The sequence below is a fragment of the Pinus tabuliformis genome, chromosome 4_1, assembly GCF_031772625.1.
Source record: "Pinus tabuliformis cultivar Carrire ecotype Pingquan chromosome 4_1, CPIR1, whole genome shotgun sequence".
In the NCBI taxonomy this organism is placed as follows: Eukaryota; Viridiplantae; Streptophyta; class Pinopsida; order Pinales; family Pinaceae; genus Pinus; species Pinus tabuliformis.
This window is the reverse complement of record NC_142303.1, coordinates 333018778-333045562: the sequence shown is the minus strand read 5'-3', so window position 1 is coordinate 333045562 and position 26785 is coordinate 333018778. Positions and strand designations below refer to the sequence as shown.

Genomic DNA, 26785 nt, shown 5'->3' with positions numbered 1-26785 from the left:
AGATGTTGCACTTGATTCAGAATGAGTTTTTTGTTTCTTGTTTTTTTGTTGTGCAGCCATCTCTATTTGGATGTATTTTCTTCTTTCTTCAGTTGAAATGTTTGGGCAAATTTGTACCCCCACAGAACCCTTCTTTTCATCACTGTCCAGCACCCCACAAAGATGCCTCCTCAGAGGGGTATATGAACCACAATATGGTTTTCCTCCATGACAACCATGAGGGCACACAAATTTGTAAGATCCACCACCCTTTCCCCCATCAAGTTTGGTCACATAGTTCCACAAGGGTGTTGATGTAGCTTTCCCATCTTGTGTTTCAGTGTCCCCTTCAAGTTCATCCCCTTCCTCTTCAAACCCTTACTCCTCATCATACATTGGGTCACTACTATTAGGACCATCACCAATGTCCTCTTCTGTTTCTTCCCTTCTATTCCTCACCCTTGCCATCATTAAAACCAAGAGTGGAATGATACATAGAAGCCAAAAGAACACCATCTTGGAATATGGATATAGGTGGTGGACAACAGCAACCTGTAAATAAAGGAGCAAGTAGAAACAATGGGAAAGAGTAGGAGAGGGAGGAGAAAAATACAAATTTTTTTTCAAAAAAACAAGGGAGTTTGGGGTTTGAACTTACCTCTTTAGCTCTTGTAGATGAAGTCCTCCAAGCTCTTGCTCCAAGCTCCTCCTCCTTCTCCTAGCTCCTCCTTTTTCACTCCTCCAAGCTCTCCTCTCTTCTCCTCTCCTTTCCTCTCTTCTCTTCTCCTCTCCTCTCTTCTCTTCTCCAACTCTCATAAACTCAAAGTGAGAAAATGAGGAATGAATGGGGGCTTTATTCTTTTCATTCCTCACCTTAACCTCACCCTAACCTCACCCTAACCCACCCCCTTAAGGTTGAGTTAACTTAACTTTAAAAAAAAATTAAAAAGAAATTTGTTTTTCTCCCTTGGGTGCGCCCCTTTCCGCCGAAGCGTACGCGTGCGTGAAGCGCACGCTTCCTGCTCTGAAGCGCCACGCTTCGGCGGCCCGAAGCGCCGTACGAAGCGCGCTTCGGAAATTCCAGGAAGCGCAAATTTTTTTACGAATCGCGCTTCCTAATTTCCGAAGCGCGCTTCGGAAGGCGCTTCGTACTGCGCTTCCGTATGGGGCGCGCTTCGGAGCTTCGGAGCGGGGGGGGGGGGCGCTTCGTGCAACACTGGATCAGAGTAATGCTCAGTGTGGAGTATTACTAGAGCACAGTCCTCGCTAAGAGGGAGTGTTGATTTGGGATAGCATCGAATGTGCTCTAGCGATGAAAATTGGTAGAGAAGCTAAATCCCACGAGATCTCCAAGACCCAGAAATGGTTTGGGCAGATTCTAACCGGTTTGGGAGATATTAAAATAATTAATATTTTTAATGGAGTTCCCAAGTCTAAACATAGGGAAAATAAAATATTAATGAGTATTAATATAAAACTGGGTTAGAAGGTTCCAAAAGTCGGATCAAGCCAAATCTAATCTTAGCAATTGATTAGAGATTTAATCTCGGCCATTGAAGGACCAACAGGAAAAATATAAGAGGAGGCTTGAGGGTCAGTTGAAAGAGACACTGAGGGAGACCAGTCAGTTCGATTTCTGGAGTGGGGTTAGCTGAGAAATTCGAACTAGTGGTCTGGAGAGGAGCGGGAGGCAGCAACTACGGAACAGAAAGTCGGGATCAACAACAAAAGACCAACACAGAGGTTGGAGAGGCAGACGCAGAGCCTTTCAAGTAGATGCAGAGGTAGCAGGAGACTGCACAGTCACTAGAGGGCCTGCGTGGGTGACGCAGTCAAGCAGGGGCTGACGTAGAGTGTCTGGGAGCTACGTAGAGGTTAGCCAGGCTGACGTTGTGTTAAAATTTGCAACTAGGGCCAAACTCCATGTGGGTCATCGTATTCATGGCTGATAATATTTTTATTAGATTCCTCTCGTCCGGAGGTGTAGGATTGATCTAAAGATCATCCGATTCCGATAAGTATTTATGGAGATATGAATTTATTTTGATTACAGAATAATTATCAAGCCGACTAGCAGCTCATGTAGGCTCACATCTATTCATTCATCAACATTTGTGTATAAATACAGGAGGCCTTTTCCTCATTTGGATGCACTCTCTCATCACATCTTTCTCTTCTGTGCAGAAAAGAGGCTCTTCTCCTACTGCGTAGAAAGAGACTCTTCTCTCACATGTGTTGAAGGAAGGATGCAGATTTAGGGCTGCAACTGCAGATCTGAAGTTTGACCAGCGTTGACCATCTTTCTCCCTCTCTGAACTGCACTGTAGGTGGATCTGACTCCTCAGAACGCTGCATTTTTTGGTGAAGGAATCAAGCCGATCCGACGATCGGTTTACAAGATATAGACTGCCCTAGTTTAGGGTTGATGCCGGTGATGTCGATGATGCCGGTGATGCCAATGATGTTGATGTCGATGATGCTGATGCCGATGATGCTGATGCCGGTGATGCTGATGATGCTAATGCCTGTGATGCTGATGATGCTGATGTTGGTGATACCGATGATACTGATGCCGGTGATGCCAATGATGCTGATGCCGATGATGTCGGTGATGCTGATGCCGATGATGCTGGTGATGCTAATGCCAGTGATGCCGATGATACTGATGCCGGTGATGCTGATGCTGCTAATCTAGGGTTTGCTGCTGCTGATGTAAATCAGATTTATGTACTATTTCTCTCTACTGAATTATTGAAGATAAAGGAAGATTTGATCAAAGGGTTTCCCCACATTAGGGTTTGTCCCTGGCTAGTCGCCACATCTTGTGTCTCTTGTCTTGGCTTGTTTTCTGTCGATCGTTTAATGTTCTATCTGCACTTTACTTTATGTACATGTGATTGCTAATCTGTGGATAATAATAAGAAAGATAAGTAAACTGTTATAAGCATAGAACATACCATAACTTAACACGCTAGGATTGGGAGAAGTGTTGGAGAATTTTTCTCTCTGTTGGGTAAGCCAGTTTGGCACCCTGTTGTACTGAAGAATTGCTGAATAATAAAATCCTCCCTTGCTGCATCGGGTTTCCCACTTTGGGTTTTTCCGGGGATTGTTGTCTAAAATATCTGTGTCGATGTATTGATTCTTGTGCATGTGTTTGTTTCTGTATTATGGTGTGATATTTGCAACAGAGTTTATTTTAATGTTTATTGAAGGAATTTCATAAATAACTTATTGAAATAAGTAGGCAAAGTAAATCAAATGTTGCAGTGATAGAATTTTCACATTACCTCAATAGAAAGAGGGTTGCTTCTCTTGATGAGGATGATTTGCTGCTTCCTTGGATGATCTTCTTTTAGGGCAAGGAGATGATCCTTTGAAGATGTCCATGCCTTGTTGCCTTCAGTTTGCCTTCTTTTGTAGTGTAGATCAAGATTGCTTCTAGGGTTTTGACTTTCTCCAAGATGATGTAATCTTTTGATTTTGGGGATTTTCAAGCTACCTTGCTTTGTAGACAATTTGATGAGGGTCTTGGTGTCCTTTTGATGATGACTGTGGAGACAAAAGATCTTGCTGTTGTAGACTGCTTCTTCGATCATATAGACAAAAACCCTTGCTGTGGTAGACTGCTTGTTGTAGACTAATTCTTCAATTTTGACAAAGCCCTTCAACTTGCTTTGATGCCCTCCTTGAAAACTGATCCTTGTATGTCTCTTTTTGCTGCCTTTCCTTTGACTTCAACACCTTAGCTCTGGTACCATGTTGAAGAATCTAGGGCAATTAGAGTTAATGTGATTCTTCTTAGCATGATAACTATTTATGAGGTGTTTTATCTTTTCCTTCTTAGTACAATCTTTCCTTATTATTAGAGTTTGTCTGCTTAGTTCATCAAATAGTTACCAAAAACAAAAGAGACAAGAATACACGATGTTGGCATTCTTCCAGGGCCAAAACCTCTCACTCTTTGAGAGGAAAACCAGCACAAAATTCTTCTTATAGAGATTCCAGTTGATGAATACCAAGACCATGACCCCTGACCTATTAGGCCACTCCAAAACCAAGACACCAATCCTCTTCTTCATCATTGCTGAGATAACACTGAGGCCATCACTACTAAACCACCACGATCTTCATTATTGCTGCAACACCATTGCTCTACCTTCATCGAGGTCTTCATCATACCAACGAGATCTCCTTATACATGAATGGGATTTGTACCTAAATCCACTGAGATCATTACTGTTTCATAGTTGCACCTTCACTGAGATTATAACTTTGTATCTGTGTCTCCATTAATACCATATCTATGATTAAGATCATGACTGCACCTTTGAGACAGAGTGTGTTACTATGAGACTTTCTCATCATGATTATGCCGAGATTGTGTGTGCTACTGTGGGATCCTGAAATCACCTTCATCACTGAGACTATCACTGTGTTTTACTTCCAACGAGATCTTCCTTGCCATAACTATGCTGAGACTGTATCACTAAAATCCTTTACTTAAGCTGAGACTGTAATTTCCTTGCACTGAGATCTGTACATCAAGGAGGAGACCCTGTAATCATCACCGAGATCTATACCTGTCCAAAGTTTCAGAGATGGTCGAAATTCCATGACTGTAATTTTGAACTTACACGCCTATTTATAGTGGTTTGACCCACATATTAAGCCGACATGACATAGTGAACTGGTGTGTCTCCTAAGGCTCTCAATGGGAGCCACTAATAAATAAATAAACCTCTTGCTCATGAAACCCATGTAGCAAGGCATACGAAAATAATTTTTGTTCTTTTTATTACATCATTTACATCAGTGATAATTACATGTCATTATGAAGACCAAACCTAGTTACACTTTCTTCAACAAGTTTAAAGTCAACAATTCAGAAAACGAAGAACTTTTACGTCTAAAGAATCATAATCAAAACCTACTTACACAAATAAAGAAGCTCAAGAATGATAAGAAGTCGCTACAAGACAAGTTAGAACAACTTATTAAAAAAGGATCATCAAAGTCTTCAAAGGTAACAATCCAGTTTTAAGCAAAAGGAACAGATACCAATCCAGTCAATATTATAACTCAAGAAGAGGATAAACTAATTGAAGTGAAGATGTACTCGGAAGTTGCAGTTCAAGCAATGAAAATTTCAAGTGTAGATCTTGCAATTAATCAAGTGACCTCTATACCTAGAAGAAATCAGTTACCTATAGTAAACCAAGAAATCACAACAAACAGATTAAGGGGAGATCAAATCACAAGAACTCCTTATTGTCATCCAAATCATAAAAGCAGACATCTCAACCAGTTTGTATACCCAAACTAGAAACAAGTGAATTATGTTCCCAAGAACGACGATATCACCACAATCCAGTGTTACGATAACAATTCAACACAAGTTTCCAGTAACCACAAGATTCCATAGAATATTGATTTAGGATGGTCAGATCTTTTTTCAATTCGACAATTTTATTTATCACTCAAAGGATCTTATCATCTTGTATCATCGAAGATGACAACTCGAAGAACTTTGAAAGATACAAATAGATTACAAGACAAAGAAACAAATGACAAGGTTTTTTAACAATAAGCTTTGAGGACAAAGCTTTCTGAAGAGGAAGGCAATGTTATGAATAAAATATATATAACAATAATATAAATATATATAATAATGATAATTATAATAATGATTAATTAACTAATAATTAGGATTAAAGAGGCATGTCTCTAAAGACATGACCATTCATGAAGGGGCACTTCCCTAGGTATATAAGCGGACCCTTATTTGTAATCATCTCATATATTTTATACATTTCTTATATAATATATTATTGTCCTATTATGGATATTTATGTATGCTAGATATTTTGAGTATTCTGTTGCGTTTATGAACTTTGTTTATAACACACTACTATGACACCTTGGTGACATCCTAATCACATTAGCACGTACATTAACTAGTCAGGGCGTCATCTGTAATCAGAAGGAAAACAATTAACATATCTTTCGAAAAACATTGATACCAGTATTATTAAGTCTCATGATAACAATTCATCATTGGAAGGCTATAAGTGCAACGTTCCACAGGGGATGGAATTAGGATGGTCAAATCATTTTATAGTCCAACAATTTTGTTCAGCACTCGAAGGTTCATATTGTCTTGTATCATAAAAAATGATAGCTCCAAGAATTGGAAAGGATGTGAAGACATTAGAAGAAAAAGAAAAAAATATCAAGCTTTTTTCATCAATATGCTTTGAGGACAAAACATTTCTAAAGGGGAAGGCAATGTTATGAACATAAATAATAATAATAATGATAATAATAATAACTATAATTAATAATAATAAAAGGACATGTATGTTAGTTGGGACATGACTATTCATGAAAGGGAATTTCACCTAGTATTTATATAGGTCCTCATTTGTAACCATATCACATCATTCTCATACATTACTCTATCTCTCTCTTTATATATATATATATATATATATATATATTTCTCAATTGATTAATTGATATTCCAAGTCTTTTGGATTATTTAATTGTTAGTCGGGTTTGGCTATCACATAGGGTGTTCCATCAAGGGAGGTATTGTGAAAATTCCTAAACCCGAGATTCCTACTGCAACAAACTGATGTTACTTCTCCTACTTGTTAATTCATACAAGTTATTTACTTTGTTCTACGGTTAATATTGAAGTAAATACAATTGCAACATTCACTATTTACAATAATACGCTAAAACAAGAAACTGAACAGGAAATAGATACAACACAAGGACATAGTTATTTTTGGACAAATGTCCCCGAAAAAACCGAATGTGGGAAACCTGGTGCAACAGTTTTGAGGGTTTTTATTATTAAGAAACAGGTTATTTCTGAATACAAACTCTAGATGCCTTGTTGGCTATCTAGTACAGAGAATATCACTTGGTGGAAGAAATTTCTGAGATTACCTCTCTACACTGCAAGTCCCGACTGATCTGGCAACCGAAACGAGTCCCTGACTACCTCTGCGCTGTCCCTACGCAATCAGTGTGTGTGCTTGCATCACTGCCTCTAAGGAATTGCGTCACTTCCTCTACTGGATCGATTTGCTCTCAAGAGTCTCGACTTCAACCCTTTTGGCTTAGAACATCGAACTCCCAACTAAATTTCGAACTTCTGCATTGAAGACACTACGCTGCTCTGCGTGAGTCCTTCATGGCTTTGTGTCACCCTCACTAGGCACTGCGCTGTCTCCTCTGCATCTTTCTCTACCTCTCTGATGCATATTTTTGGCTCAGGAGAAGATTATCCAACCAAACTATCTCTGCCCCTCTTTGCCTGATCACCACGAAATCACTGTGCTACTCTAGCCTCAGTAATTCGATTTGACTGATCAACTCTGTGTGTGTCCTCCAAGTGCCCATCAAGCCTTCTCTTATAATCCTCTCGCTGATCAATCAACGATCCAAATTAGATTCTAATCAATGGCTAGGATCATATTGACTTCATCTCTGCCTTCTTCTAGAAGTTACACCCATAGTTTAGATTAATACCCATTAATTATTTTAATTTCCTAAGTTTAGACTAAGGGTCCTGTTGACCAGTACCGGTCAACTACCCATGCAGTACACCCCCCTTTTTCTTTGCAAAAAGGGGCAACACCTGATCAGCATGTCCGTGCCATCCTGCAGTCATCAGCAGCTTAATCATTTTGATTGTAAACCCAGTCTGCATATATGAATTGTAAATAATCTTAGCAGACATGAGTCATGTATGTAAATTGCCTAGGTGGACCTAACTTTCTGATGGTAATCTACGTCCCGGAAGGTTTTTCGTCTCACCGATCCATGATCGGCAGAGTTTTCCTTCAAACCTGACCCCAAAGCCGGGATGGATTTTGTCATTAGAATTTTAGGAGAATCCTAGTGTGTTGATCTGCTAGATTATAAGTGTGTCGCAGAAACTGGGTGATTTGTGAGGGTCTGTATTAAGTGGGTTTGTCCCCTTGAGATGTAAATTGTAAAAAGTCATCATGAAATGTGTCTTGAGGGTTGAAAATGTTTTAAATCCCCTCATGTGTCCTAAGTCCTAGGTCCTAGGTGATGTTTCCGAATGCTTAGTTCGATGATCCATTTTAAAATGAATTAAAAATAAATAAAAAAATAATAAAAAATTATAAAATAAGGCAAAAACCCTAAATAATAAAATAATAATATTTTAAGTGAATGCATGCAAAATATTATTTTTTAATAATTCGACGGATGAGATCAAGAGATGTCTTGATCCTCATCGACGGTCGAGATCATTTCGACATGGATCACTCGAACTAGCCGTTAGGATCATTTCCTTTAAATAGGGTCTTAGGGGGTCATTTCAGATCATGGGAATCTGATCTGTAAGTCTGGTACTGAAGAAGCTCTCTTGTAAATCTGTTTCTGGTTAATAAAAGAAGACTTTGGGGTCCATATCTTGCTGGTGTTACTCTCTTGAAATGCTGTGAGATTGTTTAATTTTCTGCATATTTTATTTTCAGCCATTAATAATAGCTTATTGTAGAGTATTGTGAGCACAGGTATCTTGTTCACTTGCTGGGGTTTGAGTGTTGTTAGGGTTTCTGAGGTAATGGAAGGTATCTCCATTACTTTTTGAGATCTAACAGCATTTTTGCCCTCTTTACTGATGGTTGTTTCTGAGCTGTGCATAAAACCCTTATCGAAGAAGATTTGTGGGCGTTTGGGGAAGTTCTCGGCTGAACCAGCCAACTCCCACAAGCATTTTTTGCTGAGCCCAGTTGGATTTGATCCTGGGTCTATCATTCAGTTTTATTTTTCTAATTTGCATGAGAGATTTTCTGAAGTTCTTCACAGTGAAAAAACTTGAAATCTTTATTTATTTTAAATATTTCTGTTCTTATTGCTGAATCTGGCTGTTAAGGGGCCAAATCTGTAAATTATTAAAGCTGATCTAGGGCTTCAATTTTAGTTTTACTTATATCAGGTTTCATTAGGGTTTTGTTGTCTTTTGTGTGTGCAGGTATAGGGCTTTGTTAGCTTGAAATTGTAGATGCCTCAGCGTGCAAATCTATTAACGTTCTCTTTACCAGTGCACTGCCGGATCTGCCTGCCGATACAAAAAGTGTATTTTATGTGCGCACATTCACTGGCTCTCGGAGGTAGGGAAGAAATTAGTGCATCGCTGTGTTTTTCAATTGCACCAGCGCTTCAAACTCAGCCCGCAAACCTTTCTATCCATCTCCAACATTTTATCTCGCATATTCAGTCACCGGTTGTTTCAAGGCAAAATTTCACGTGAACTAGCTCATTTATTTAGCAAACGCCAGCACGTCTAAATCGATCTACCAAAGCCGTCATCATTCGTGGAGCCTGCGAGGGGTCGTATTTATTTTGCTGTTCAGATTCGTTGCTTCACGACCAGCGTGAAATCCTCCAGACAAAAATAGCGGCCCTAACGCAAACAATCGACCATATATGCACCACCAGCTGAGGTAAAATCGATTCATCACCACAGGTAAGCTCCAATCACTTGCAGTCCGGAACAGGTAAATCGTCTTCATTTTTTGTGACCATATAGCACGTTTTGGGCTCAGGTAAGTTTAACGCAGCGTCACTTCGATTTAATGTTTGGTTTAAGAATACGGACTGGCAGTTCGAAATTTTTACAGCTTGCGTTTATTTCTTTTCGGCTCTTCATCGTCATTTATGCAATATGCAGTTAAACCCCGACCTAGGGCTACGGTTCTCGTCCAAGCTGTTTCACGCATCTGGTTATATTTACGAAACCCTTGTTCTCGCCTTCTAACCCTGTCACGCAAACCATTTTTCGTGCTGAGTTTTACTGCTTTAATATCTTTAGGATTCTGTATATTCATTTGCGTAATTCTTTGTTAGATTTAGCGTAGTTATATTTTTTAGGCTTAGTTTGATATAGTTCAATTTTAAATTTTTGGCGTAGGTTTATTCACAAAGCAAAAGTCGTATTATAGTTTTTTTTTTTTTTATAAGATTTTAAATTTAGTTTTATCTTTGCGTTTATATTTAGTTAGATTTTGTTTTTTGTTAATTTGAGTTTTGATTTAGTTTTGTTTTGTAATTTCGTTTCTTTTAAAAAATATATTATGAAAATAAAAAATAAAAAGGATTTATTTAAATTAATTTAGGTTTTATTTTTAATATAGTTTAGTCTTTTTAGAATAATTTCTAGTTTTCATTTTTTAGATTTTATTTAAAAAAAATAAAAAAAAAATAAAAAAAATAATTTTTTTTTTTTTTGAAAAATAAAAATTTTGTGGAAAATTATTTCTGCGAGATTTAGTGGTTTTCATGTTATATCTTTCATGCTGAGATCTAAATCTTCAAGTCGAGATACAAAATACGATATCTGGTGAATGATTTACGATTCTCGTGGTGGTTTAAAGCATTCATCTTTTCAAAATTCTCAGTTGCTGGATATCGTTTTGGTCATTCTAAGAGCATTGTGATTTAGCTGATATCTTGTGATGACAAATGATTGCTTTTCACGGTTTATGTTTCTATATCATCTAACAAGTAATCGTTTTAACCACAATCTCTTAAGGCACTGGTCTGCTAAATTAATCAAATCCATCTAGTGCTTATCATATCGTGTCTCGTGTCTCCCAACCAACTGGTCGGCAGTTGGTCTCCATCATCTCACAGGGTCTACCCCCCTTAGCCGCGGGAGACAGGCTTAAACGGAGGGATCGGGGATCAGAGTGACAGCCCCCGGTCTGAGCGTTGTCGTGACAATCTGCGCGACAACATTTTTTGGCGCCGTTGCCGGGGAAATTGTTTTCTCGGCGTTTCAACGACAATCTTCCTTCTCATTTTTATCTTTTCATCTGACCCGGCAACGCCAACATTTTTTGGTGCCGTTGCCGGGGAAATTGTTTTCTTGGCGTTTCAACGACAATCATTTTCTCATATTTCTCATCTCTCATTCGGGCTGGCATATTCAACTTTTGGGTTATCATTTGGGTCTTTTATTGCCTTATTTTTCGTCATATCAGCAGTATCTCTTTGGTTTGTTTCTTGTTTGGGTGGCGACTCCATTTTCTCATTTTTCCCAGACAAGAAGCCTTCCTCATATCTGCTTGCTGGTACCTTTTTGGATCTTAAAATCAGATTCATTGTTCAAGTGGCGACTCCATTTCTTTCATTTTTTGATTTTCTTGAGCAGAGATCTAGTTCTATCATCCATCTAATCCCTTATTGTTCATCATGGATTATTCATTTAAACCATGTCGTTTTACTCACCGTCTCCATGATTTTCCGGAGGAGGCCATTCCTGAATTACCTATTTTTTCAGGTGGTGATCCAATCGCTGTTAAAAGGCATCTAGACTTGTTTATTCGCATCATGATCATATATTGCAGACCCCCTCAGTTTAATCATGAAGATATCAAAATGCGTCTATTTGTCCTTTCTTTAGAAGATGATGCTTTGAATTGGTTTAACAATTTTCCTAAGGATTCTTTCACTTCTTTGGAAGACATTATCAATGCTTTTGAAGATAGATATGGTTATCCAGACAGCTTGCCTTCTGCCTCTAAAATTGTGCAACAGAATTTGATAAGAGGTCCAGCTGACAGTGAAAGATCCCAAGACAATTCTTCACATCGAAATGTGTCATCCACCTATACTATTTCAGATCAAGTCCACAGGAAATCAGGGACAAATGACAATGAAAAGGAAGAGCAAAAGCAAATTTTACAAGATCTAATGATGCTGGTAAAAAATATGGAAAGCAATCAAACTAGTTGTATCAATGATGTCAAAACTTTATGCACCCACCTGGAAAAACGTAATAGGGAGATGGAGGTCACGCAAAATCAGCATGCTAAAGAAATTGAGGCCATGAAAACAAAGTATGAAACAGAAATTAGAATCATGCATAGCAAGATGTCAGGATTAGAGGAAAATATGGTGACCATGAAAGCTGATCATGATAGGGAAATTGATTCTATGCAAAACAAGTTATTAACTATGGATGAAGAAATGACTATCATGACGTTTGATCATAATAATCAGTTGGCCACCATGCAAGCAAATCATAGAGAAGAAATAAACTCCATGCAGCATTGCTTGATGGACATAAAGGAAAAGAATGATAAAGTAATAAAAGACATGGAAGAACATCATGCCAGACAAATCAGTGATATAAAGGTTCAACACTCTAGTCAGATGGATGCCATTAGAATACAAGTTCAAAGGTTTCAGCAATTGGAAGATAAGAGAAACCAGGGAATATCAACAGATCCAGAGCCTTCTCATTTGTTACAACAAGTTCCATCTTATTATGAGAAGGTTATTGATTCGATTGAAAGATGGTTAATTGAAGGAGATCCAGATAGACTTAAAAATGATAAAGATCAGATACAAGATGAAGAAAGACATAGCACGCATATCTTACATACTTCATCTGATAGTTTTGAAACAGAAAGTTCCGTGTCATCAGTCATACAACCAGCCAGAAAGAAAAAGCGCAAGAGAAAGAAAATGAGAAGAAGATTTGACGCATCAGATGGCCGCGAGCAGCTTGATTTTCGGATAGGAAAAAGTCCTACCATATGCAAAATTGGACATGGCACATCCGACAAGCAGCCGACAGATTTGCCTGAAAGCAGGCAAATGCTCAGTATGCACTTTATTGAACACATGTGATGCCATGGGGCATCTTTTGTATCGTATTTCTAACCCTACTCCTTGTTTTTTCCGCATTTTTATTTCTGCTTTAGATAGTTAATAAATGAAGAGCTTTTATCTTTCCTGTGCTTAATGTTATATGATGATTTTTGGATGGACGCTACTTATTTTTGTGTTGTATGGATGCAGATTCTGGATTCTCACATTCCTGCAAGCAGCAACGTGTCCCCAAGTAGAGCCAGATGTTGACCAGTACCGGTCAACTACCCATGCAGTACACCCCCCTTTTTCTTTGCAAAAAGGGGCAGCACCTGATCAGCATGTCCGTGCCATCCTGCAGTCATCAGCAGCTTAATCATTTTGATTGTAAACCCAGTCTGCATATATGAATTGTAAATAATCTTAGCAGACATGAGTCATGTATGTAAATTGCCTAGGTGGACCTAACTTTCTGATGGTAATCTACGTCCCGGAAGGTTTTTCGTCTCACCGATCCATGATCGACAGAGTTTTCCTTCAAACCTGACCCCAAAGCCGGGATGGATTTTGTCATTAGAATTTTAGGAGAATCCTAGTGTGTTGATCTGCTAGATTATAAGTGTGTCGCAGAAACTGGGTGATTTGTGAGGGTCTGTATTAAGTGGGTTTGTCCCCTTGAGATGTAAATTGTAAAAAGTCATCATGAAATGTGTCTTGAGGGTTGAAAATGTTTTAAATCCCCTCATGTGTCCTAAGTCCTAGGTCCTAGGTGATGTTTCCGAAGGCTTAGTTCGATGATCCATTTTAAAATGAATTAAAAATAAATAAAAAAATAATAAAAAATTATAAAATAAGGCAAAAACCCTAAATAATAAAATAATAATATTTTAAGTGAATGCATGCAAAATATTATTTTTTAATAATTCGACGGATGAGATCAAGAGATGTCTTGATCTTCATCGACGGTCGAGATCATTTCGACATGGATCACTCGAAATAGCCGTTAGGATCATTTCCTTTAAATAGGGTCTTAGGGGGTCATTTCAGATCATGGGAATCTGATCTGTAAGTCTGGTACTGAAGAAGCTCTCTTGTAAATCTGTTTCTGGTTAATAAAAGAAGACTTTGGGGTCCATATCTTGCTGGTGTTACTCTCTTGAAATGCTGTGAGATTGTTTAATTTTCTGCATATTTTATTTTCAGCCATTAATAATAGCTTATTGTAGAGTATTGTGAGCACAGTATCTTGTTCACTTGCTGGGGTTTGAGTGTTGTTAGGGTTTCTGAAGTAATGGCAGGTATCTCCATTACTTTTTGAGATCTAACAGCATTTTTGCCCTCTTTACTGATGGTTGTTTCTGAGCTGTGCAGAAAACCCTTATCGAAGAAGATTTGTGGGCGTTTGGGGAAGTTCTCGGCTGAACCAACCAACTCCCACAAGCATTTTTTGCTGAGCCCAGTTGGATTTGATCCTGGGTCTATCATTCAGTTTTATTTTTCTAATTTGCATGAGAGATTTTCTGAAGTTCTTCACAGTGAAAAAACTTGAAATCTTTATTTATTTTAAATATTTCTGTTCTTATTGCTGAATCTGGCTGTTAAGGGGCCAAATCTGTAAATTATTAAAGCTGATCTAGGGCTTCAATTTTAGTTTTACTTATATCAGGTTTCATTAGGGTTTTGTTGTCTTTTGTGTGTGCAGGTATAGGGCTTTGTTAGCTTGAAATTGTAGATGCCTCAGCGTGCAAATCTATTAACGTTCTCTTTACCAGTGCACTGCCGGATCTGCCTGTTGATACAAAAAGTGTATTTTATTTGCGCACATTCACTAGCTCTCGGAGGCAGGGGAAGAAATTAGTGCATCGCTGTGTTTTTCAATTGCACCAGCGCTTCAAACTCAGCCCGCAAACCTTTCTATCCATCTCCAACATTTTATCTCGCATATTCAGTCACCGGTTGTTTCAAGGCAAAATTTCACGTGAACCAGCTCATTTATTTAGCAAACGCCAGCACGTCTAAATCGATCTACCAAAGCCGTCATCATTCGTGGAGCCTGCGAGGGGTTGTATTTATTTTGCTGTTCAGATTCGTTGCTTCCACGACCAGCGTGAAATCCTCCAGACAAAAATAGCGGCCCTAACGCAGACAATCGACCATATATGCACCACCAGCTGAGGTAAAATCGATTCATCACCACAGGTAAGCTCCAATCACTTGCAGTCCGGAATAGGTAAATCGTCTTCATTTTTTGTGACCATATAGCACGTTTTGGGCTCAGGTAAGTTTAACGCAGCGTCACTTCGATTTAATGTTTGGTTTAAGAATACGGACTGGCAGTTCGAAATTTTTACAGCTTGCGTTTATTTCTTTTCGGCTCTTCATCGTCATTTATGCAATATGTAGTTAAACCCCGGCCTAGGGCTACGGTTCTCGTCCAAGCTGTTTCACGCATCTGGTTATATTTACGAAACCCTTGTTCTCGCCTTCGAACCCTGTCACGCAAACCATTTTTCGTGCTGAGTTTTACTGCTTTAATATCTTTAGGATTCTGTATATTCATTTGCGTAATTCTTTGTTAGATTTAGCGTAGTTATATTTTTTAGGCTTAGTTTCATATAGTTCAATTTTAAATTTTTGGCGTAGGTTTATTCACAAAGCAAAAGTCGTATTATAGGTTTTTTTTTTTTTTTTATAAGATTTTAAATTTAGTTTTATCTTTGCGTTTATATTTAGTTAGATTTTGTTTTTTGTTAATTTGAGTTTTGATTTAGTTTTGTTTTGTAATTTCGTTTCTTTTAAAAAATATATTATGAAAATAAAAAATAAAAAGGATTTATTTAAATTAATTTAGGTTTTATTTTTAATATAGTTTAGTCTTTTTAGAATAATTTCTAGTTTTCATTTTTTAGATTTTATTTAAAAAAAATAAAAAAAATAATTTTTTTTTTTTTTTTGAAAAATAAAAATTTTGTGGAAAATTATTTCTGCGAGATTTAGTGGTTTTCATGTTATATCTTTCATGCTGAGATCTAAATCTTCAAGTCGAGATACAAAATACGATATCTGGTGAATGATTTACGATTCTCGTGGTGGTTTAAAGCATTCATCTTTTCAAAATTCTCAGTTGCTGGATATCGTTTTGGTCATTCTAAGAGCATTGTGATTTAGCTGATATCTTGTGATGACAAATGATTGCTTTTCACGGTTTATGTTTCTATATCATCTAACAAGTAATCGTTTTAACCACAATCTCTTAAGGCATTGGTCTGCTAAATTAATCAAATCCATCTAGTGCTTATCATATCGTGTCTCGTGTCTCCCAACCAACTGGTCGGCAGTTGGTCTCCATCATCTCACAGGGTCTACCCCCCTTAGCCGCAGGAGACAGGCTTAAATGGAGGGATCGGGGATCAGAGTGACAGCCCCCGGTCTGAGTGTTGTCGTGACAATCTGTGCAACAACAGGTCCGATAAAAAATAATTAATTATTTTAATAAAATTGTTTCCGGGTGGAATTTTCCAAAACGATTTCAGGGTATTGGAGAATGCATGTGTCTAAGCCTCCCTGCAAATTTTGAGACTTAGAGCACATTCAATGCTACCAGAAATCAACACTCCCTCTTAGCGAGGAATGTGCTCTAGCAATGCAACCTGTTGAAGCATCACTTCGTTCTGTAACATCTCCTTTTGCGCTGCTGATGTCTGACATCTTGTCCACCAACTAGTGCGCAAATGTTGCCTCTGTACTGCTGCTGACCCTGCCACTGTCAACATTGCATCTGTATTGCAACTCCCTCTTAATTTTGCATCCATGCTGCTGCTGGCACTGCCACTAGCAGCTGCATTTGCATTGCAACCTTTTCCAACTGTTGCTCCTACTGCATCAACAATGGAAAAACATCCCAAATTACTGAACTAGTGTTCAGTATGATGCATCTCGCTGATGGAGTCTGACTGTTGCTAGACTCTGCGCTGACCCTCTGAAGACTCTGCGCTGCTGCCGACCTCTGCGCTGTGCCATCTGCACTGCTGCCAACTCTGCTCTGTGTTGCTCAGTCTCTGACGCTCCTAGCCACAACAACTGTCACTCCAACACTTTTCTGCACCAAGTGTCACTGGTCCATCTTTTTTAATGTTGTACGAAGCGGGGACGAAGCGGGGACATTTTTTGGAAGCGGGGATGTGGAAGCGTCATTTTCCAAAAATCTAGGAAGCGAAGTGTCTGCTATATATATATTTTATATTTTTTGCATTTATACTCAAAACAAACATCCCAAATACCAAATTAGTTGTAGAAGACATGAAAACATGCATATTTTTGCATAAATCAAGATAGATATAGCATCCATTGTACATTAATGATTAATTATTCGAGCATCAACCATTTAGATGCATCAACCATCTAGAATCTAGATTCTTCTCCTCTTGTCTAGCCTTTGCCTCTACCTCGATTGTCTAGGGATATTAGTCAACATTGCCCAATTTTGATCAAACTACCTAATTCAAGACTTAAAATATGGTAGAAAAAGCTTAACATGATTGATCGATGATTTTGACTTGATTGAAAGGTAATTTTTTGCTAAGGGTGTGCCGCGTGACAAAAGAGTTCAACAGTTAACACCACCAACACTAGGGTACATATAGGGCTTGGTGCTCTTGACTAAATGCTAATCGCATACCTTCATACTTGATATAATCTAATGAAATGCCACAATCCCATTGATCCTGAATTCCTGAAAACTGTTAAGTCTGCTGAATTTTGAATAGGATATGAAATTCTATTTTCTCCATATGAAGTCCAATGAGGCTGGAACCACTCTCAAACATCTTGAGTCATTTCATGGTAATGTTAAAAATTTAAGTAAAAGGATGAAAATGAAAAATAAAGGAGAATGTCACTTTTACTTTAAGAATTTAACATTACCATGAGGGAGCATCTGCTATATTTATATTTTTATTTCCTTCATTCCTCACCCTAACCCAAGGTGGACCCACCCCCAACAAACAAACTCACTTAAAATTAAAAAAAGAAAAAAAAAACGATTTTCTAAACAACGCGACGCTTTTTCGGAATCGTACGAAAGCGTACGGGAAGCGTACGCTTCACCCTCCGAAGCGCCACGCTTCGTACGATCGAAGCGCTATACGAAGCGCGCTTTGGAGATTCGGAAGTGCGCTTCGGAGGAAAGCTTCGGAAATTTCCAAGAAGCATCCAAAACAGGCGGAAGCGCGCTTCTGAATTTTGGAATCACGCTTCCGGGGACGCTTCCTGGACGCATCTGCACGGGATGTGCTTCAGGCCTTAGAACCGGGGGGGGATGCTTCCTGCAACATTGATCCTGCTACTACTGATCTGGGCTCTCGTAGCAAGGAATTGATCCGAGAGGTGGGCTCCTCTATGATCTTGCCCATCTGTAGCTCTTTCGAACTACAACTCTAAATCAGCCCATCTCCCTCTAGGAGGTATCTGGGCTGTCATGGAAAACTCCTCTTCGATCTTCGCGGGTGCAACCTTCGGATCATGCTTCTCATCTTTGTCCTTCTTCCTAAGAGGACACTGTGTTGCGTAGTGACCCATTTCACCACACCTGAAGCATTTAATCTTCGAAATGTCCTTCTTCCGCTTCTGCTGCTCCTACTGCCCCTTGGATGCAAGGGTTGCATTCTCATCCTCCTCTTGGGCTTCAATCCACTGCTGTTGCTTCCATCAAGTTTACACTTGACCAAGTCTCTCTTCAACTCCTCTTGCTTAAGAGATGCCCACATCTCATCCCAATTTGGCAAAGTTGCCCTGCCCAGGATACTTTGGACAAAGACTTGCCAATCTTCAAAAACAGAATTTAGGGCCGGTCTTACCATCTCGTATCCTTGAGGTGTAGACCCCATAGTTGCTAACTCATCACGGGTCTCCTGAAGCTTCGTGAGGAACGAATCTATGCGTTCCCACTTCTGCATCTGTATGGATCCCATCTTTTGCTCAAGGTGCATCTTCCTCTGCTCAAAAGATCCCTGATATAGCGTAGACAATGCATTACACATGTCCTTAGCAGTCCCTTTGCTAGCAATGTGATAGGTCACATGATCCTTCACTCCATCAAGGATCATTCTCTTTGCCTTCACCATTTTTCCTCTGTACTTCTTGGGTGGATATGGATCCACGGGCACAAACACCACGCTATCGACGTAGGCCTTGAGAAAATGCTCATTTAGAAGGCATGACATCCTTGCCTTTCGGATCACATATTTGGATGCCCCCTCCAACCTGTCCTGATCTCTCAACCCACTGGCTGCCATCTTTGCGAAATAGAAATGTCGAATAGCCTCCTCTCTCCTCTGCGCAGCACTGGACTGACCTATGCATTCCCTTCTGGAGCTTGTAGATCTGCCCCTCTGCTGCTGCTCAGCTAGTAAGAATTCAAACTCCTTGGCTAGAAGTTCTCTGAGGAAGAATTCCCTCTACTGTGTCTCTCTCTTCCCTTTGATGTCTTTTTTCCCAGCAACTGCTTGCAGAAAAATTCTGTCCCACCGGAAACCCCTCTTCGCTGAAGCTTCTGTTGTGCTGCTCCCTCTACCGCTGACAAATCTCGATTTGGCAATCTTACCTCTCTGTCAACTCACTCAGAGAGAGATTTACAGTGAAAATCTTGCCCTCCTGACCTGACTGCGCAAACCCTTTGGGGATTAGAATTGTTGTCTCAACATGAATTTTGAACTCTCTTCCTCCTTCATCGTTGGATCTACCGGCTCTGTTCTTCTTGCTTCACCTGCAACTTTGATACCATGTGAAAATTCCTATACCTCGAATTCCTACTGCAACAAACTGATGTTACTTCCCCTACTTGTTAATTCATACAAGTTATTTACTGTGTTCTATGATAAATATGGAAGTAAATACAACTGCAACATTCACTATTTAAAATAATATGCTGAAACAAGAAACTGAACATGAAATAGATACAACACAATGACACATTTATTTTTGGACAAATGTCCTCGGAAAAACCCAATGTGGGAAAATTGTTGCAGCAGTTCTGAGGGTTTTTATTATTAAGAAGTAGTTATTTCCGAATACAAACTCTGGATGCCTTGTTGACTATCCAGTACAGAGAATATCACTTGGTAGAAGAAATTAGTTAGATTACCTCACTCTACACTGCAAGTCCTCGCTGATCCGGTAACTGAAACAACTGTTGAAATTTCTAAGTTTACTTAGTTAGAAACCCTCCATGCACTTTATCTGATTTATTTCTACCTACTTGTTATTTTCCTTAACAATTTATTTACAATGTAAATACTGAAAATAAACACTAGTGCATGCTCAACATATTACAGATCAACAACTAAAAGAAACAAGAACAAACACACCATATGACGCCATTATTTTTGGACTAATGTCCTTGGGAAAACCTAATGCAGGAAAACTGGTACAACTATCTGAGGGTTTTCTTATTAAGCAATATTAGAGTACAATCTGGGTGCTGAAACTGGCCTACCCAACAGAGAATTTCCTTGGTAGTAATACCTCACAGTTTCTGACAAATCCACTTGTTGAAACCCTGGTTAATCCTTTCGGCCGCTACTTAGCACCAATTTTCCTTGGAAACCCTAGCGTCTGCCCAATCTGGACTGCGTCAGCCTCTCTTAGCCCAACGCTGGCCTTGCATCAGCCTATCATGGCCTGCGTTAGCGCTAGGAGGCCCTACGTCAAGTCTTTGACTCTCTGCATCAGCTACGCTGGCCTCTCTGGTGCTCTGCGCAACACTTAACTGCCTCTACATGGCCCTGCGTGAGCATTGGCTGCTCCTGCGTCTCTCTCTGTGGTTGCTCTGTTGCTCTCCCGACACTATCTCTGCCTCTCTGTCTCTCTGTACTCAATGCCCCTCAACTGTTCTCCGATCATTGATTTTATCTCTCTTAGCAAACCCCGCTCTAGAGAATAGAATGACTGATCACTTTGGTGTGTTCTGCAAGTGACCTTCAAGCCTCCTCTTATACTTTTCCTGTTGACATCTCAACGGCCGAGATTAAGTCCCTAATCAACGGCTAAGATTAGATCTAACTTGATCCATGTCTTTTGGACCATTCTAACACAGATTCATATTAATACACATTAATATTTTATTTTCCCTAAGTTTAGACTTAAGGTCTCCATTAAAAATATTAATTTTTTTAATATCTCCTGATCTGTTTAGAATCTGCCCAAACGCTTTCTAGGTATTAGAGATCTCATGTGCCCCAACCTCTCCACCAAAGTTCGCGGCTAGAGCACATCCGATGCTACCCCAAATCAACACTCCCTATTAGCGAGGAATGTGCTCTAGCAATAGTCCTCACGGAGTATTACACTGATCATCCGGCATTGGTACCTGTGCTGATGCTAGGCCTTCCTGCCCAACATCCTCTGCACTGCTGTATCATGTACTGCTGCCCATGGTTCTGTCATTGCCACCGTTGCATCTGTACGACAACTCCCTCTGCATTCGTGCTGCTGCTGGTCCTTTCTCCCAGCATTGCATTCGCACTGGACCTCGTCTCATCATGTTGCATCGTGTTGCCCACTGCTGCACTACAACTCAGTTTTGGAGAAGTAAGTAACTGATCTCCCAATTTGACCTCCCTGTTGGGCTAGAGACACCCACTGATGCTGAAACTCCCTCTGCCGCTGACAAGTGCTCCCTCTCTGACCTCTGCGCTGCTGCAGCAACTCCCTGCATCTGGCACCATTGCACACCTCTCTGTGCCATCCTGCACTAGTGCAACACTCCTGTGCCTCTCGCACTGCTGCAACCTGCGAGCTTTGCGCTGTCTCAGGACTCTTGCACTGTAGCTCTCTCTGCCGCTCCATCCGCATCCGTCTCCACCCACATCAGCCAATCCTACTACTCCTCTTCGGGGCTCCCGTAGCAAGGTCTAATCCAAGAGGTTGGGTACCTCGACAACTGCCATCTGATCTCTTCCTGGCGAAGAGCTGCCACATCTCGTCCCAAGGTGGGAGAGTCCCTTGCCCAGGATACTCTGGACAAATACTTCCCAATCTTCTGAGACAACATTAAGGGCTGTCCTCACCATAAGCTCCTGATCCAGTGTCGCCCCTATAGCAGTCAACTGGTCTCGGATCTCATTCAGTCCTTCGAGGAAGGTGTCAATCGATTGTCCATTCTTCATCTGATATGACCTCATCTGATTCTCGAGCAGCATTCTTCTCTACACAAAAGTATGTTGGTACAGCTTCTTGAGAGCCTCCCACATCTCAAATGCCGTTTCCTTCTCGGCTATATGTGGTACCACATGATCCTTGACCCCGTCAAGGATAATGCACTTGGCCCTCGCCATCGCCTCCTCGTACCTGTCATTATCACTGGGGTCGACTGGGACAACTATTACCTTTAAGGCGAAGTTCTTGACACGATTCCTATCAAGCACTGATAAGATTTTGGCCTTCCACTCTGCGAAGTTCGATGCTCCGTCTAGTCTATCCTAGTCTCTTACTCCGTGTAGTGCCATGATGCTCCTCTACTTCCCTCCTGGAAATTCTTTGTTCGACTCCTCTGAGTCTCTACTTCCCGTCTGGAAGTTCTCTTCTGGACTCTGTCTGGGTCTTGATTTCCTTCCTGGAAATCCTTCTACCGCTTGTTGAGATGCCCCCTACTCTGATCGTCTTGTGCAACTGCACTACTGATTAGTGTTCCTCGGCTAGAAACCCTCGGTAACAACTCCTTTGGCCCTACTTTATCAGGTACTGTTCTGACTACAGTACCTCACTAGCTCCACTCTACAATATTCCTGCAACCTTCTAGACTCCAACAATTGCCTCTTTGTGAACTGCGTCAGCCCCTCTCTGCCTCACGCTGGCTCTACATCACCCTGGATGGGTTTGCGTCAGCCCTGGGATGCCCTGCTTCAGCAACGTTGGCCACTCTGGGGATAATCCTTCCGGCAGCTACTTAGCACCAATCTGCCCCAGAAACCCCAACGTCTGCCCAATCTGGACTGCGTCAGCCTCTCCTAGCCCAGTGCTGGCCCTGCGTCAGCCTATCTTGGCTTGCCTCAGCCCTAGGAGGCCTTGCGTCAACTCTCTGACCCTCTGCCTCAGCTACACTGGCCTCTCTGGTGCTCTACGCAACACTTAGTTGCCTCTGCGTGGCCCTGTGTGAGCACTGGCTGCTCCAGCGTCTCTCTCTGGCTGCTCTGCTACTTTCCCGACACTATCTCTGCCTCTCTATCTCTTTGTACTCAATGCCCCTCAGCTGCTCTCCAATCACTGATTCTATTTCTCTTAGCAAACCCTGCTCTAGAGAATAGAATGACTGATCACTCTAGTGTGTTCTCCAAGTGACCCTCAAGCCTCCTCTTATACTTTTCCTGTTGACATCTCAATGGTTGAGATTAAGTCCCTAATCAACGACTAAGATTAGATCTGGCTTGATCCATGTCTTTTGGACCAATCTAATGCAGATTCATATTAATACACATTAATATTTTATTTTCCCTAAGTTTAGACTTAGGGACTGCATTAAAAATATTAATTATTTTAATATCTCCTGATCTGTTTAGAATCTGCCCAAACCCTTTCTGGGTATTAGAGATGTCATGTGCCCCAACCTCTCCACCAAATTTCGTGTCTAGAGCACATTTGATGCTACCACAAATCAACAACAACGAGCCCGCGACTACCTCTACATTGTCCCTATGCAATCATTGCGTGGGTTTGCGTCACTGCCTTTGAGGAACTGTGTCACTTCCTCTACTGGATCGATTTGCTCTTAGGAGCCTCGACTTCAGCCCTCCCGGCTCAGAACATTGAACTCCCAGCTAAATTTCGGACTTCTGCACTGAAGACACTACGCTGCTCTGCGTGAGCCCTTCGTGGCTCTGCGTCACCCTCATTGGGCACTGTGCTGCCTCCTCTGCATCTTTCTCTGCCTCTCTATTGCGTATTCTTGGCTCAGGAGAAGATTCTCCAACCAAACTATCTCTGCCCCTCTCTGGATGATCACCACGAAATCTCTGCACTGCTCTAGGCTCAACAATTCGATTTGACTGATCAACTCTCTGTGTGTCCTCCAAGTGCCCATCAATCCTTCTCTTATAATCCTCTCGCTTATCAATCAACGACCCAGATTAGATTCTAATCAATGGCTAGGATCATATTGACTTGATCTCCGCCTTCTTCTAGAAGTTACACCCACAGTTTAGATTAATACCCATTAATTATTTTAATTTCCTAAGTTTAGACTTAGGTTCCCATTAAAAATAATTAATTATTTTAATAAAACTGTCCCCGGGTGGAATTTCACAAAACGATTTATGGGTATTGGGGAATGCATGTGTTTAAGCGTCCTTACAAATTTTGAGAGTTAGAGCACATCTGATGCTACTAAAAATCAACAGGTATGTGTCATTATGTACTATCCATCTCTAACCTATGTGAATGCTAGATCATCAAGGGCAATGCTTTTTATTTATGATAAGCAAGTGTACCATGTCCAACATCATCAATGAATCTTACACATCATCATCCATGTCATCAACTATCAACCACGGCACCAAGTAAAAATAAAACCCCTAGGCGATCCACAGCTCCATCAACCTGTAGAACCTGCCTTTGTGATAAAAATCACAAGAGTAGTGGAAAAAATTCACTAGTGTATGCTTCATGAAAAATGAGGGGAACAAGTGCCACAGGCATTGAATATTTATCATAAATAAATCACACAATATCATGCAAAGGAAACTTGGCAACAGAGATATTATGTAGCTGGTATGCCTGCTTGAATCCAAGTTTGATAATTTAACACTGCTTTTGTTCCTACTTAATGAATCTTCCAAGGAAATCAAAAAATATATTTATAGATAATCGAAAGTGCAGAATGCAAGATATGGATGTCTATATAACAGTGAAAACAATTAGTATTACAGAATCATGTGCTAGAAATTGCTCTCACAATTTAAATGACTCAGATGTATCTAAGGTTTTATTGTTACAAGGAAATAGCATAAAAAACATACAGGAAATTTTGATTGCAAATATATTGCTTAGGCTAAGAATCTTTGTGCCCTCACTTCGATTTCATAAAGCATGGTATTTTTCGTTTTAACCAAATGACCTTTTCAACTAGCTAGAAATTAATTTAAGGAACATAAGAAAATAAATAGTGGCATGCAATTTCCGAATGGCCATCTAGTACTGAAACTACTTTCATGCCCAAAAGATTCAAAACTGAAATTGTTGTTTGTTCATTGGATATTGGTTCATCATTTTCTCTCCCGCATTTCATCCCTTTGGCTAGTTGGTCTAGCAATGTGTTTTGTATTGTACAAAGTTTTAGATTAAATATTCAACAAAGGTTTGTTCTTTTCAGGGTCTTTTGCTGGAATCTACACTGCATTCAGCTGCGGGACAGAACGGTATAGAAAGAAAAAAGATTGGGTGAGTTCATATTTATGATAGACTTTCCTAATGATTTAATGGTTGCAGATATCTATCTCAAACTTGATTTAATATTGAAATTTCTGTTCAGAAATACAATGTGGAAAAAAACATCTCAAATGTTGAGAAATCCAATGGTGAGTGAGGAGTATTAAATCTTGTGGGATAGAACGGTATAGAAAGAAAAAAGATTGAGTTCATGTCTATGATAGACTTTCATAATGATTTAATGTCTGCAGATATCTATCTCAAACTTGGTTTAATATTGAAATTTCTGTTCAGAAATACAATTTGGAAAAAAAACACATCTCAAATGTTGATAAAACCAATGGTGATTGAGGTGTATTAAATCCACTCGCAGATAGAATCTGCACAAATAATATTGGAAAGAAGATGAGAGAGAAAGTCACAGTTGACTGTATCTTATTCAAATGGGCCAAATTTACTAGCAATCATTTTGACTACTATTAATTAAGCCACTTATAATCAATGTGACTTGATTATTAACTATTCTATACAATAATGATATTACGGCTATTGATATTATATTACCCTCTCTTTGCAATATCCCCAATTTCCTAAGTCACTTGGGAAATATTACAATTTTTGACAATTTTGATATTGGCAGCAATTTTGGTAATTTTGACTTAGGAGAAAAGGGAAGATCACTCTCATAGTGGGTTGTGGGGGCCACAAGTAGGGAAATTCACACTCGCTTAGGAAAAGCGCACTTGTGGGAAGGGGAGAGGGAAAAGGGAGGTGCGTACTAGTGGAGAATGGGACCCACAAGGAGAGAGGGAGGCAGCAATCATTAATAGAGCATGAGGGCCTTCATTTGGGGTCTTTTGTCACTTTAACTTCAGATTATCAGTTCTCTTGTGGCTTCTTAGCTCAAGATTACTAGTGATGCTTAGAACAAGGATTTCCAAGTGGGAATCCAACCCCCTCTTTAGAGAACCTTGAGTGTTTCCCTAGTAGGGAAGAAGGAGGCTATTCCTGGCTTTCTAGGTGGTACAACCAGCGTCCCAATCAGCAGTGCGTATTTTTTCTGAGTGCAAAGAGCAACTCGTGGGGGCTTAATTGAGTAGGTGTTGAGGAGTTGTTTGACTTGGGCTTTTGTAGGGAAGTCATCTATGTTAAAATTGGCAACTAGGGCCAAACTCCATGCGGGTCATCTTATTTATGGCAGCTGATATTTTTATTGGATCCCTCTCATCGAGAGGTGTAGGATTGATCTAAAGATCATCCGATTCCGATAAGTATTTATGAAGTTATGAATTTATTTATGTTATAAATCAAATTGTCAAGTCGGCCAGCAACTTGAGTAGGCTCAGAAGCCCAATAGACGTGTCTATTCATCATCTATGTTTTAGTATAAATAGAAGAGGATTTGAAGTCATTTTGGACACACCCCTCATGTGATCTCCTCTCCACGTCGTTTGATTTTTGGAGAAGGGGAAACGCTGAGAGTATATGCTAGTGTATGATGCCCTAGCCGTAGGTCATAAAGATAGGACATATACAGGATACACTGTTCTTTGTGGATATTATACGTTGTCCATAGAGGATGTTATACGTTGGTCATATAAAACATGGAGAGCACTCATACGCTGTCCAGAAGCCCTAACACGCAGTCAAGTTATGAACGCAGTCAAGGGAGAACTCATACGCTGTCCAGAAACTCTAACACAGTCAATGGAACAGTTATGAACACAGTCAAGGGAGCACT

At 40.0% G+C, this 26785-nt stretch overlaps 1 protein-coding gene across 2 annotated transcripts in view; it reads left to right on the top strand.

The window, feature by feature from the left end:
• ATOEP16-4 (Mitochondrial import inner membrane translocase subunit Tim17/Tim22/Tim23 family protein) overlaps positions 1-26785 on the top strand; it is a 215308-nt gene that overhangs the window by 167556 nt on the left and 20967 nt on the right. For both annotated transcript variants that reach the window (XM_089422910.1, XM_089422909.1), the window contains one exon: positions 24989-25056. In XM_089422910.1, the coding sequence (XP_089279036.1) occupies positions 24989-25056 (68 nt within the window). The remainder of the gene's footprint in view (positions 1-24988; positions 25057-26785) is intronic.